This window comes from Pseudophryne corroboree, chromosome 8 (assembly GCF_028390025.1).
Source record: "Pseudophryne corroboree isolate aPseCor3 chromosome 8, aPseCor3.hap2, whole genome shotgun sequence".
Lineage (NCBI taxonomy): Eukaryota > Metazoa > Chordata > Amphibia > Anura > Myobatrachidae > Pseudophryne > Pseudophryne corroboree.
This window is the reverse complement of record NC_086451.1, coordinates 454,970,205-454,985,370: the sequence shown is the minus strand read 5'-3', so window position 1 is coordinate 454,985,370 and position 15,166 is coordinate 454,970,205. Positions and strand designations below refer to the sequence as shown.

The 15,166-nt window shown below is 42.4% G+C and overlaps 1 protein-coding gene across 1 annotated transcript in view; it reads left to right on the top strand.

Annotated features, from left to right (window-relative positions):
• The window catches only part of LOC134949959 (olfactory receptor 2AP1-like), a 37,497-nt gene extending 28,652 nt beyond the window's left edge, over window positions 1-8,845 (top strand). The window contains exons 2-4 of the mRNA XM_063938640.1: window positions 2,625-2,795; window positions 4,373-4,524; window positions 7,858-8,845. Of these exons, the coding sequence (XP_063794710.1) occupies window positions 2,625-2,795; window positions 4,373-4,524; window positions 7,858-8,817 (1,283 nt within the window). The 3' untranslated portion in view covers window positions 8,818-8,845. The remainder of the gene's footprint in view (window positions 1-2,624; window positions 2,796-4,372; window positions 4,525-7,857) is intronic.
• The last annotated feature ends 6,321 nt before the right edge of the window (window positions 8,846-15,166 follow it).

The window sequence follows — 15,166 nt, the reverse complement described above, 5'->3', positions numbered from 1 at the left end:
CCCCCATTTTTGTTACAACCAAAAACCGAAGAGAGCTCGGTAAAGTTTGACAGCCCATCCACAGACCCTTAATACGGGATAAGAAGGAATTCAAATGTATACTTCGCAATACCTCGAAGCTTGATTTAAAACACGTACGGCACGATGATACATGACCCCCCAAACATGGATTCATACACACATGCTTCTGCTATCTCACTAGGTCATACCCTTTTCCCACCTTCTTCTCTCCTCCCCTACCCAATCATAGAAATGTATTTACATATGACATATATTTTTCTCTTTTTGAACTGTTTTAGGAAGTGGCAGTTATTGGTGACTGCCAAAGGGTGGACTGTCAAAGTCAGAAAAATATCGCGCTGCACGTTGCCATATATTCACCTCATGCGCGTGCCCGCTGCACATGCACTTTCACTGGCGTGCATGCACATACTCGCAGATGCGTGACGGCGCCTGAACGGGCGTGCGCTCGAGCGCATGGTATGTGCACTTACGGTAGAGTTTGTGTGCGTCTAGCGAGCGACTCAATCGCTCTTTAATAAATCCATATAGCAGGTTTTATAGGTAATGTTCCCTTTAGTGATAAATGTAAGTTTGGTTAATGTAACTTGTTCACGGACTTGGGAATCCCTCTTTACGTGGTACAAATGGTCTGATTTAGGTAGAACAGTTGTGTCTGGTACCTAACCGAAGAGTATTTTAATAGCAATAATTCGGTGTTGGTTAGGTACAGCTTAAACGCTCCTGCATATAGTTATGGCCATTAGTAGTTTCTGGACATTTCATATATTTGCAGTTCATTATCCATGCGGCGGGAATCCGGAGATTCCCTCCCACCTGAGCTGATTGTAATAGCCACAGCCCACCTGTTCAAACTAACCTATGACCTTTTGTTATGATGCGAGGAGACATTCCTGTGTCCAATGAACAATGAGATTATAGGTCCCTTTGTAGTATACTGTATGCAGTGTATATAAGGACAAGCCGACCTGGGCCAGCTCCTCTCTCTACTCTTCTCAACGGTTCTCATCACTGATAATCGGGAGCTGGATATCCAAGAAGGCGCATGCGATTGTTTCCCCTTGTGCGTAAGTTCTCTGCAACCATTTTTACCTCATGTTTATTGTAAGCCATTCTCTCTCTCTCTCTCTCCTTCCCCTTAAATGTAATTATGCCACTATTGTATATTTTTGTCTAGATAATCTGTTAGAATTATATGTTAGTGTGTAGTGTATGACTTGTTAACTGTTTCTCTTTTCGATATAACTTAAGACGCTTGTTAGTAAAGGTGTTGGAACCTTAGCACGGTAATTGTGTGTTCATTATATTGCAAAGGGTAATAAGAGCGTCTCGATCGCTCAAACAGCTTTAGTGTTATTAAGGTTAAGCAGCGTTATATCGCTACTGTGTTTCAGAACAAGGTTTACAGCATAAGAGTGTCCTTTCTGTGTGTTACATTCAAGGTTTACTGATTGTCATATTGTGAGCGTCTGCGCCGCTCGTGATCTCCTCGTGGTCTCGAGCGTCCGCTACGCTGGTAGCGTGTCATTACGTTAGTCGGCAGCCTATAGCGTGCTTGACTCTACGCATTTAGCCGTGAGCGAACGTGCCGCTCGTGCGTCTCGACCTCAGATAAGCGTCCGCTACGCTAAGTGCGTACCCTTATGGTATCTCATACGCCAATTGCGTATTTAGTCTCTTACCCATATAGTGAAGGTTATAAGGTAATCAATATCAGCATTATCACTCTATACTGGTTTGTTACTGTTAATTGTACAGTGAAATATACTAACGCACCTATCCACTTTTATTTCTCTTCCTTTGTTATTGTCTAAAGCTTTATTTATAAAGCTCTAAAATACTAGGCAGCACTGTGCACTGAGGGGACCATGACAGAACCAATGACATGAAACAGAAGTATAGATGGTCCTGGCCAAACAACTTTAAAATCTAAGTATTGTGGGTTACACTTAACACATAAGTCAGCATACAAGCAGTTGTAGCTGTAGATGAGGATGCATTTTTATGGAATGGCCACAATGCTAGTTCATGGCTGTTGATATCCTCTCTCAAAACCATTATGGTGTGCTAAGATCCCTTTTTCCAGTTACTTTTCCTTATAAAGTGCCTCAAGTCTCCAATATGTCACTGGAAGTACACCCATGTACTGCATATCTGTTCAGATTTCAAAATGGCTGCCTCAATCATGCGTAAGTTACATTTTAAATAATACTTTGAAATCCTCAGGGGTTTCTCAATGGGGAGGTAGAAGTGGGAGGAGCAGAGGCATGGTGCGTCATTGCAGCTCCGCCCCCGCTTTCCAATAAGGCAATTAACTGATATGAGCAGCAGGAGGAGGGGCCATGATGACACTAACTAAATGGGTGGGATCCACGAGTGTGGTCTAGTCTCCAGGAATGTGGAGGAACTCCCCAAAATTCAGGAATCTTATGAATACAATTCTGGCAAAGTAGGGAAGTATGTTTTAAATCTGACTTTGACTTGACTGATCTACTTGCTAATTCAGGGTTAGCAATACTGAATGCAGTCGACAGGCCAAATAATACAACATACAGTACAAAAAGATCTGATATTTTGCACCTTGCTGGTCATTTACTATTAAGGTTTGAATACAGAGAACAGCTACAATTATAAAAAGTTTACATTAGATGTTACTGTTAGAGATTGCTCTTTGGAGAGTTCAGCCACAACCTACAGGGAGCTTCCCTCTGTTACACCAGATTATAAAAATGGGTCTCCCAATACAAGAGCAGGAAATGGATTTGCTGGTGCAGGTGAGTAAGTTCAGGTATCAGCTACACAATGACATAACAGTGAGGCTCGGAGGAACGACATGTAACAAAAGGTCGCACTTATCTGGATGTTTTTGTCTGAGCCCATTCTGCAAAAATTCTATCCTTGCTCTAAAACATTTATGACTGTTGCTGTGTGTAGGTAGAATTGCTAGGTACAGATTTAATAATGATAATAATAATTGAAAACATTCTGACCTGACATCTATTTTAATGTACGATGATGGACATTAAAACAGAAAAGGACCTATATTAACACGATACATAAATATACTGATACATGTCATGTATAATGTGTCACCATCAATGGTTCTAAAAACTAATCATTACTCATAAATTAATTATTATTATTATTATTATTATTATTATTATTATTATTATTATTATTATCATAATGTAATTTTATTCTTTTTGAAAAAACTCCCAATTTCCTAGCAATTATTTTCATTAACAAAAATGAATTTTATTTGCAAAAATAAAATAAAAAATGTTCAAAAGAAATACAGTAAATGATTGCAAAATATAATAATGGGTCATAAACTTGATATAATCTGTGTCTGGGACAACAAAGGTTATGAATCCTTATAGCCAGTCATAGGGGTAAATTTACTAAAGCTTCTAAAAATGAAAAGTGGTGATGTTACCCATAGCAACCAATCAGATTTTATCTATCATTTCTCTGTTGCATACTAGAAAATGATAGACAGAATCTGATTGGTTGTTATAGGCAACTTCACCACTTTTCAATTTTAGAAGCTTTAGTAAATATACCCCATACTGTCATTAAATAATAATTTAAAAAAATATTCATTATTTCCTATAAACTATTTCTACACAACTTGAAAAATCTAAAGGACCCAGGAAAAATAATCACCTAACCACTGTGATTACCAGGTGTCTGTAGACTGCAAACCCTCCCAAACAGTGGCCTCCATACCCTTTGTCTAACACCTGCACCGGCTTTGCCAACCTTGCCCTGCTTGCTGTCTCTTACTGTATGTGTGATTGCACGTTGCTCTGTCGCAACTTTTGTCACACCTTACAAATAAATGGTGACGATGTATACTGACCATTCTTATGGAGCTCTGTATTGTACGCTGGTCACTAGAATTTGTCCTGTATTGCACATAAGTCACTAGTGATGAGCAAAGTAATTAACCCTTTCATTGCTAGTAAGCCACAACATTTTCTGCATTTCCACACCAGATCATCTTATATATAACTAGCTGAAGTTCCCGGCGTTGCCTGGGTATACATTTTCAAATTATTAAGTTATCAATGAGTTGGATGTAACTGTCAACATTTTAAAAATAATTAGCAGCTCTTCCAACACTGCCCAGTGTTTTTTGGATTTTTTTTGGGTGCTGTAACCAGTTGCCCTGATCCCCAGCTTTCCTTTATGTTCAGTTTTATAATCACTTTTACATTGTGAGATGGGTTTAAAGTTTTCCTTCTGTTATCAGAGTTGCTGTTCCAAGGATTTTGGGTACATAATATTTTTTGTCTTCCCTCCGCATTTCTGTCAGTTATTTTAGTCAATTGATTTATTGTTATTTCAGGTGATTCAATTATGATCATATGTGTCAGTTATTTCAGGTCATTAAAGTTTTCATCCAAATCCAACCAGTGGAAGGCACTGAACAGGATCCCTGTGTCAAAGTTCTATCAGGCGTACACCAACGGGAGGTCTGACCAGGACCTCAACCCGTTAGTATGTCATTTTGGACCCAATATTATCACTCTGTGAAGTTTTCATCCAAATCCATTCAGTGGCAGGCCCAGAACAGGCTCCCCGGGTCAAAGTTCTGCGTGGTTAACACCAACGGGAGGTCCAAACAGGACCCCAACCCCCTAGTGTGTCTTCTGTGATCCAATAGTACCACTTTGTGAAGTTTTCATCCAAATCCATCAAGTGGAAGGGTCAGAACAGGATCCCCGGGTTAAAGTTCTGCCCAGCGTGCACCAACGGGAGGTCTGACCAGGACCCTAACTCCCCTAAAATCTGTCCAAGATCCAACTGGGCAACCTCGCGTTGGTTTCATCCTAATTGGTGCAGGGATGTCCGAATGCATAACCAGACAAACAGACCAATGAATTTTATATATGAGAGTAGCTCATGTATTTTGTGCTCTACCAAAGCAAAGCTGCAAAAAAAAAAAAAAAAAAACTTTTTCAATTTTTTTTTTTTTTTAAATCATTAAGTGAGTAAATATCAATTTAATTCATGTACACCATACAGGGAAAACCAGATTTTTTTTTAGAAATGCATTTATTTCTAAATCCCTTATTTACATTTATGAAACTCAACCCACAAAAAGGGCTTTTTGACAAAAGATTAAATATCATAACACATCAAGACTGTGGGGGTAAGAGTAATATTACATTAGAACCAGAAAGATTTGTCGGCTCTGTCATTAAGGATTTGGGGAGTTCCGGCAACAAACCTTGACTTTATTCATGCTACAGTACGCAGATTTCTATCCTATGTCTGTATAGGGTGTAATAAAATTGTATTATGATCATATCCAGCGGTCAGGCCAGGTTGGGGGTGTAGTGTCCTATGTCTGTGCAGAGTGTAATAGATGTATTATGGTTATGTCCTGTGGTCAGGTCATGTTGGGGTGTAGTGTCCTATGTCTGTATAGGGTGTAATAGATGTATTATGGTCATGGCCAGTGGTCAGGTCATGTTGGGGTGTAGTGTCCTATGTCAGTATAGGGTGTAATAGATATATTATGGTTATGTCCTGTGGTCAGGTCATGTTGGGGGTGTAATATCCTAGGTCTGTATAGAGTGTAATAGATGTATTATGGTTATGTCCTGTGGTCAGGTCATGTTGGGGTGTAGTGTCCTATGTCTGTATAGGGTGTAATAGAATTGTATTATGATCATGGCCAGTGGTCAGGTCATGTTGGGGGTGTAGTGTCTGTATAGGGTGTAATAGAATTGTATTATGGACTGGTCATGTTCAGTGGTCAGGTCATGTTGGGGGTGTAGTGTCCTATGTCTGTATAGGGTGTAATAGAAGTGTATTACGGTCATGTTCAGTGGTCAGGTCATGTTGGGGGTGTAGTGTGCTATGTCTGTATAGGGTGTAATAGATATATGTCCTGTGGTCAGGTCATGTTGGGGGTGTAATATCCTAGGTCTGTATAGGGTGTAATAGATGTATTATGGTCATGTCCAGTGATTAGGTCTTGTTGGGGGTGTAGTGTCTGTATAGGGTGTAATAGATGTATTATGGTCATGTCCAGTGGTCAGGTCATGTTGGGGGTGTAGTGTCTGTATAGGGTGTAATAGATGTATTATGGTCATGTTCAGTGGTCAGGTCATGTTGGGGGTGTAGTGTCCTATGTCTGTATAGGGTGTAATAGAAGTGTATTATGGTCATGTTCAGTGGTCAGGTCATGTTGGGGGTGTAGTGTCCTATGTCTGTATAGGGTGTAATAGATGTATTATGGTCATGGCCAGTAGTCAGGTCATGTTGGGGTGTAGTGTCCTATGTCAGTATAGGGTGTAATAGATATATTATGGTTATGTCCTGTGGTCAGGTCATGTTGGGGGTGTAATATCCTAGGTCTGTATAGGGTGTAATAGATGTATTATGGTCATGTCCAGTGGTCAGGTCATGTTGGGGGTGTAGTGTCCTATGTCTGTATAGGGTGTAATAGATATATTATGGTTATGTCCTGTGGTCAGGTCATGTTGGGGGTGTAATATCCTAGGTCTGTATAGGGTGTAATAGATGTATTATGGTCATGTCCAGTGATTAGGTCTTGTTGGGGGTGTAGTGTCTGTATAAGGTGTAATAGATGTATTATGGTCATGTCCAGTGGTCAGGTCATGTTGGGGGTGTAGTGTCTGTATAGGGTGTAATAGATGTATTATGTTCATGTTCAGTGGTCAGGTCATGTTGGGGGTGTAGTGTCCTATGTCTGTGCAGGGTGTAATAGATGTATTATAGTCATGTCCAGTGGTCAGGTCATGTTGTGGTGTAGTGTCCTATGTCTGTATAGGGTATAATAGATGTATTACAGTCATGGCCAGTGGTCACATGACATATAATGGTATTTCTGCTAGGAATTCATTTCATGTTCAATAAAAGTGGTAGAAGATGCACATGTTGGAAGGTGACCTTCTCATAATCCTCTAATTGGAATAGTCAAATTCCCTGGACAAGATTTAATAATACAAAAATACTCACTTTAAGTATTGTTAAGGTTACTAGTATACAAATGAGTGTTTTCCTTTCTTTTTTGTCAGTATGCTATTATTGTAGTAAGAAACATGACACACATTAAACAAATTTCTTATTATAGTTCTGTGTGACATTTCTACATACAGTATCATATGACATTGTCCTCTTTGTACAGTACATCTAAATGTGATTTACTACAGCAAAAAAATATATTAAAAAAAATGGGGTGATGGCAGGAGATGAGTTGATCTTTTGGGAGGCAGTGTCCTGTCCAATCATGTGGTCAAGCTGGTGAGGACCGTGTTGAATATGACAGGGTCAGCGGTGAGAAGAAGCAGGGTCCCCAAAAGTACAGGGTATTGGGGGGAGGCTCCTGTCGTACTGATGGGAAAAGATTGTGGTGTCAAACACAATGTTCTGTGACACTAAATTCATACATCCACCTTCTCTGACATGTGTACCACCCCACCTTCATATAATATGATCCACCATATATCAAATCAAGGGGACCTCCTGGGAGCCCCATCACCAAAACCCAAAAGATGGCCCATGTTGCAGCTCACATCATTGAGAGGCCTAATTCATGTATAGCCATTCATCACAGCTCTGTCAATAGGTTCACTTGAGCTCCATGGAAGAGCTATGGATGGGAAAATGAACAGGTGGTTGTGATACAGGATCCCGGCGTTCTGGATGCTGGCGGTCACATGACCAACCCCAGCATTCCGAATTCCGACAGGGGACGGGGTAATTATTTTATTACTCTGGTGTTTGACATGCAGGATATATTGCAATTACGAATTAATAAAGACTTCCTCACCAATTATTTCTGTTTTCTCCTCACAGAATTCCGACACAGCTAACGATGTGGGTCTACAGAACCAGACCCCGGTCACCTATTTCATTATTAAGGGGATTTCCGATGTCCCGGAGCTCCAGGCCTTGGTCTTCCTCGTTGTCCTGGCCATCTATCTTATCACAGTGAGTGGAAACTCAACTATTCTACTGCTGGTCTGCCTGGACCCTCACCTACACACTCCCATGTACTTCTTTCTGGGCAACTTGTCCTTTCTTGATGTGTTCTGCCTGACGATCACATTACATAAAATACTTTTATCTTACATGATGGGAGATAAAACTGTTTCCTTCATCAACTGTATGTCACAACTGTACCTCTTTTCCTCCCTGACCTGCAATGAGCTGTTGCTACTGACTGCCATGAGCTACGACCGGTACGTGGCTATATGCAACCCTTTCCACTACCACGCGGTTATGAACAGACAAATCTGCATTCTCTTGGCTTCAGTCTGCTGGATCCTAGGCTTTGTAGAAGTTATACCGCACATGTGGGCCATATCACGCTTTTCATGCTACAAGTCCAATGAGATAAACCACTACTTTTGTGACATTTTGCCAATCATGAAACTGTCCTGCAGTGACACCACTCTACTGAAGCTTATTATTTTTGTTGAGGGGCTTTTACTTGTCAGCTTTACCCCCTTCCTTCTTACCTTCATCTCCTACGTCTTCATTATTGCCACCATCCTGAGGATCCGTTCCAGCTTTGGAAGACGTAAGGCCTTCTACACGTGTTCCTCACACCTCACGGTCGTGATCCTTCTCTACATGAGCCTGGTCTGCCAGTATCTCAGGCCAAGCTCCACAGACACCTTGAATTCCAACAAGCTCTTCTCCTTATTTAACACAGCTGCCGTCCCTGTCCTAAATCCATTTATCTACAGCTTGAAAAACAAAGACGTGAAGTCAGCAGTGAGAAGGCAGCTGAAATGGCTAATGTCAGTATAAACTAGGTGTTACAGGTTTTATTCCAAAGTCTTGGCATTAGTTTGGATGATTTTGGAGGACTTGGAGGGAACTGTAGCAAACACTGCCAGAATTACTATGTAGAGTTTGTGGCTACGTATACAATTGCCAAAAAAATGCCAATAAATAATTCAGACTGGTTTTCAAAATGTTATTACTGCAAAGGTGTTTTCCTAAAATTATAATAACATTTATTTAGATGTCTTTGCATCAGTAATTAAACTCTCCAACTCTCCATTATATGGACACATCATATAATGTCAGTTCTGGACAGTGGCGTGGGATCCAAGTGTGGCCTGGCCACATAATCCAACCTGTATCTTATTAAAGTCTTTGCGTTGTCACCTTAGACAATAAAGCAGGCATCTAGTTCCCGGACATAGACAACTTCCCCGACTTCAGTCCACAATGTTGATAACTGTAACAAACGACCTTCTATTGTCATCCTAATCAAAAGGACGGTGGGATGTACGTACTCAAATAGTTTAGTTAGGGCCTCAGTTTGTGTTACGGGTTATGAGACAAATATCTGCTTACTGTATTTACAGGGTTGTGTAGCTTCTTCTTTCGTAAGGTGAGTGTCTCAAAGATGTATCAAACTTGTCATGGAGTCCTATTACTTCTGCAACTTTCAGTCTTCTTCCTACCAGTTTCAAAGTGTCCAATCTTCTAAAAATCCATGTATGTATTTGTATAAATACTGTTCTACTGAACCCTAATAATACCCTTGATATCTCTGAATGCTTCTGTCAATTACATTGATCTTCTCTGTCTGGATATGTTCAGTTCTTTATGTCAGTCATGGCAATATGTGTTGTGCAGCCCAAGCACCATATTTCCCTTTTATGTATATCTCTATTTTATTCAAAAATGTTTTGGAATTATGGGGTCTATTTACTAAGCCTTGTATGAAGAAAAGTGGGCAAAGATAAAGTACCAGCCAACCAGCTCCTAACAGTCATTTTTCAAACCCAGCCTGTGACATGGCAGTTAGACGCTGATTGGCTGATACTTTAACTCCGTCCACTTTATCTCCATCTAATGCTTAGTAAATAGACGCCTTAATCCACTAGAGCCATACAAAAGGTGAGGTCTTACCAGTGACATACACAATCAGAATATAACCTCTCTTTCTTCCATTAATTTCCCTATACCACAAAGCACTCTACTGACCTGTCTACACTGCTGATTGCTTGCTGACCTTGGAAATGACCTAAAATATTCTCCAAGACCCCACGCATCTGTTATTTTGGACATTACATAACCAGTCATTCTTTACTAGGCCTTCAGGATTGTGCGTCCCACAGGCATTATTTTACAGTTCGATGAATTTAAGAATCCAAGCTTAAATTCATTGCTCTGTTCTATAAATGACTGAGGCATCAAAGCTTCGGTATCCGGTCGATGTATCGGCACCCGCTAGTTCGACAACGCTAACATCGATCACACCTACATCGACAGTGATGGAACATCGACAAACAGAAGATCGACATATCAGCAACATCGACAACCACTACATCGACAAACCCCGAACATCGACAAGATGCATATTCAACAAACAGTAGATCGACACAACACATGATCGATCACGCACAACAGTGACACAACGAAAGATCGACAAACAAATCATCGACAGGAACAAGTTCGACCAAAAACTCATCGACATGTAATTGTTCGACAAACAAATAGATCCACATACAGAAGATCGACAAAACATAGACCGACAAAACATAGACCGACAAACCATAGACCGACAAACCATAGACCGACAAAACATAGACCGACAAACCATAGACCGACAAACCATAGACCGACAAAACATAGACCGACAAACCATAGACCGACAAAACATAGACCGACAAAACTTATATCGAAACTTAATTGGGTCGACAGGTAATAGCTCGACATATACAAGATCGACAAAACTTAGATCGAAAAAACTCTGACCGACAATACTTACATTGAAACTTAATAGAGTCGACATGTAATAGCTCGACATATATAAGATCGACAAAACTTAGATCGACACTCCGACAGTTAATATATCGACATATAAATAGGCCAAGTACAGAAAAACACTCTACAGCGCTACCCCTGCTTCCATTCGTGGAACTACAGCTTCCAGCCAGCCCTTACATCCACCACCTACACAATACCCTGACCTGCTGCACATCTGCAACGCTGCCCCCCTCCCCCCCACCTGCTATCCACCCCGATACCGGTTCAGCCATCCCCCCTAGTCACCCCGTTTCCCATCTACATTTACACGCCTAGCTATACACCCCACTGCCTTGCACGCTCTATGTTTCCCCGTGGCACTACAAGTAACACAACGCCCTGGCACTGCTCCCCGCTCTGGTAGCACAGTAACACCCTTCATGAAAGACCCCACTCATGTCTGCCAGCACACCCAGGCACCCTGCTGCACATCTGCAACGCTGACCCCCCCCCCCGCTATTCCCCACGATACCCGTGCAAACTTAGACACCGACGCCATCCCCCCTAGTCACCCCGTTTCCCATCTACATTTACACGCCTAGCTATACACCCCACTGCCTTGCACGCTCTATGTTTCCCCGTGGCACTACAAGTAACACAACGCCCTGGCACTGCTCCCCGCTCTGGTAGCACAGTAACACCCTTCATGAAAGACCCCACTCATGCCTGCCAGCACACCCAGGCACCCTGCTGCACATCTGCAACGCTGACCCCCCCCCGCTATTCCCCACGATACCCGTGCAAACTTAGACACCGACGCCATCCCCCCTAGTCACCCCGTTTCCCATCTACATTTACACGCCTAGCTATACACCCCACTGCCTTGCACGCTCTATGTTTCCCCGTGGCACTACAAGTAACACAACGCCCTGGCACTGCTCCCCGCTCTGGTAGCACAGTAACACCCTTCATGAAAGACCCCACCCATGTCTGCCAGCACACCCGGGCACCCTGCTGCACATCTGCAACGCTGACCCCCCCCCCCCCCCCCCCCGCTATTCCCCACGATACCCGTGCAAACTTAGACACCGACGCCATCCTCCTAGTCACCCCGCTGCCCGTCTACATTTACACGCCTAGCTATACACCCCGCTGCCTTACGCGCTCCATGTTTCCCCGTGGCACTAAAAGTAACACAACGCCCTGGCACTGCTCCCCGCTCTGGTAGCACAGTAACACCCTTCATTAAAGACCCCACCCATGTCTGCCAGCACACCCGGGCACCCTGCTGCACATCTGCAACACTGACACCCTCACGCTATTCCCCACGATACCCGTGCAAACTTAGACGCCAACACCATCACCCCTAGTCACCCCGCTGCCCGTCTACATTTACACGCCTAGCTATACACCCCGCTACCTTACGGGCTCCATGTTCCCCGTGGCACTACAAGTAACACAACGCCCTGGCACTGCTCCCCGCTCTGGTAGCACAGTAACACCCTTCATGAAAGACTCCACCCATGTCTGCCAGCACACCCGGGCACCCTGCTGCACATACCAGAGCGGGGAGCAGTGCCAGGGCGTTGTGTTACTTGTAGTTCCACGGGAAAACATGGAGCGCTAAAGGCAGTGGGGTGTATAGCTAGGCGTGTAAATGTAGACGGGCAGCGGGGTGACTAGGGGGGATGGTGTTGGCATCTTAGTTTGCACGGGTATCATGGGGAATAGCGGGGGGGGAGGGAGTCAACGTTGTAGATGTGCAGCAGGGTGCCCGGGTGTGCTGACAGACATGGGTGGGGTCTTTCATGAAGGGTGTTACTGTGCTACCAGAGCGGGGAGCAGTGCCAGGGCGTTGTGTTACTTGTAGTGCCACGGGGAAACATGGAGCGCGTAAGGCAGTGGGGTGTATAGCTAGACGTGTATATGTAGACGGGCAGCGGGGTGACTAGGGGTGATGGCGTCGGCGTCTAAGTTTGCACGGGTATCGTGGGGAATAGCGGGGGGGGTGTCAGCATTGCAGATGTGCAGCAGGTCAGGGGATTGTGTATGTGGTGGATGTAAGGGCTGGCTGGGAGCTGTAGTTCCACGAATGGAAGCAGGGATAGCGCTGTAGAGCTTTTTTCTATAGTTGGCCTATATTTATATGTCGATATATTATCTGTCAAAGTAATTAGTGTCGATCTTAGTTTTGTCGATCTTGTATATGTCGACCTATTACCTGTCGACCCTATTAAGTGTCGATCTAAGTTTTGTCGATCTAAGTTTTGTCGACCAAATAGATGTTTGAACTATTTGCGGTCGACTTATTAACGGTCGATAAAACAAATATCGAACTAGTTGATGTGGAAATAAAAGATGTTGGAACTAATGGCAGTCGGTCTATTAACTGTCGAACTACTTACTGTCGATATAACGCTGTGGTCGAACAAACTACTGTCGATCTTAATCAATGTCTATGTATATTACGTCGCACAGTATGTTATGTCTAACTAAAATATTCGACAAAGTAACTGACGATCATTTGTTACGGTCGAACAAATACATCTCGAACTAATGTTACTGTCGATATACAGACAGTCGATGAGTTGTACTTTTCGAAGTACCGTGGTCGATCAAAGCATTGTCGAACGGACAAATGCCGATAAAACGAACCACACCCCAAAGCTTCTAACAAGTGAAGAAGTGGTCAAGAAGTTGCCCGTAGCAACTAGTCATCTTTAAGGTAGCCATTTATCAAGTACATTCTATAAAATGAGAGGTAGAACTGGTCGGTTGTTATGTCCAACTTCTACGCTTGCTCACTTCTCCACTCTATTATCTGCATAGAGATCAACCAACGTTCCCTTGTTGACCACCGATAAGATATTGAATTAATACGTTAGGCAAAACTGGAGCCAGGACTGAAATTCATTTCTCCACTGGTTACCAGCCCTTCCACTCTGCTTACACCACTTACTACAACACTTTAGGGCCTATGTTTCAGAGGGAGAACATCCCCAAATTTAGGAATTCACCCTATTTATTAATGCAATGCCCTCAGGATGCCATGTTCACTGTGGTGTATCACCAGCATAATCAAGCAGGACAGTTGCAGTATATGTACTGGTGGATGTCCTCTCTAGATGGCAATAGCAGATGTAGTACAGAGAACAAATACTTATAAGTCAACTACAGCATTTTTTTCTAGTTAAAAAGATATCCAAATAATTATGTTTCAACATTAAGGAGCTGATTTATCAATGAGTTTTATCATATGCAACAAGTTTTAAAACCCGTTGCATATGATAAATGGGGCTCCAGCCAATCAGCTCCTGCCATGTGTTTGAAAATTGACAGTTGGTTGCTGATTGGCTGGAACACCGCTGAGTTTTAAAACTCGTTGTGTATGATAAACCTCGTTGATAAATCTGCCCCTTATTTTCTTATTTACGTTTTATAGCTAAATGATTTTGCACCTGTAAGCCCAAGACTGGGCTCCTGGTACAGTGCTGAGTCCCAAAGCACCCCAACCAGCCAGTTATATGGTAAGTTGCTGTTTCTGTCTGTCGGTCAGTATTGCTGGGGAATGGAGAAAAATACTTTCTATTACTGCCATAAATAAATAGGACTTTTTAATGCTATTGGATAAAAAATACCCCATTGTCTCCTGTCATTTAGCCAAACCTTTGTCCAGTCATCTATTTTTGAGGCAAACCCAAGGATTTTCAGTTTCTGAATGAATTTATTCTGGGATACCATATTAACTGCCCGGCAAACATCTATGTAAGCTACATCTAATTATTTACTCTTACTAGTAAAGGGACCTAAGTCGGCCCTCCGGCTGTAGCTCCCGCACTGTGTGGCCCCGTTAACTATCTATCCACTGCTGTATCCCTTGCTCTGAGTGCTGCTATGTTCCACTCCACCCCAGCCCCCTCTCTGCTGCTCTTGTTTTATGCAATAACCCCAAAAATACTATTAGGGGTAAATTTACTAAGGTGGGAGATTTTTAGAACTGGTGATGTTGCCCATGGCAACCAATCAGATTCTACTTACCATTTATCTAGCTGCTTCTAGCAGATAATAGATATAATCTGATTGGTTGCTATAGGCAGCATCACCAGTTCTAAAAATCTCCCACCTTAGTAAATTTACCCCTTAGTCTTTTTATCCGTGCCAAATAAAATCTATCCAAAAATACCAAAAAAGTGTTTGTTTGTTTTTTCATGAAATCACATGAAAATCATACGATATCTTGGTGAAGCGACCCAAGTCTAAACACAGAATACATTTATGTTTCATATACACCTTATACACACAGCCTGAAGGTAATTTTATACAATACATGTAATAATTTTGTGCATGAAACTAAGTTTGTGTACACTGAAAAATCAGTAAACTTGAACCATCA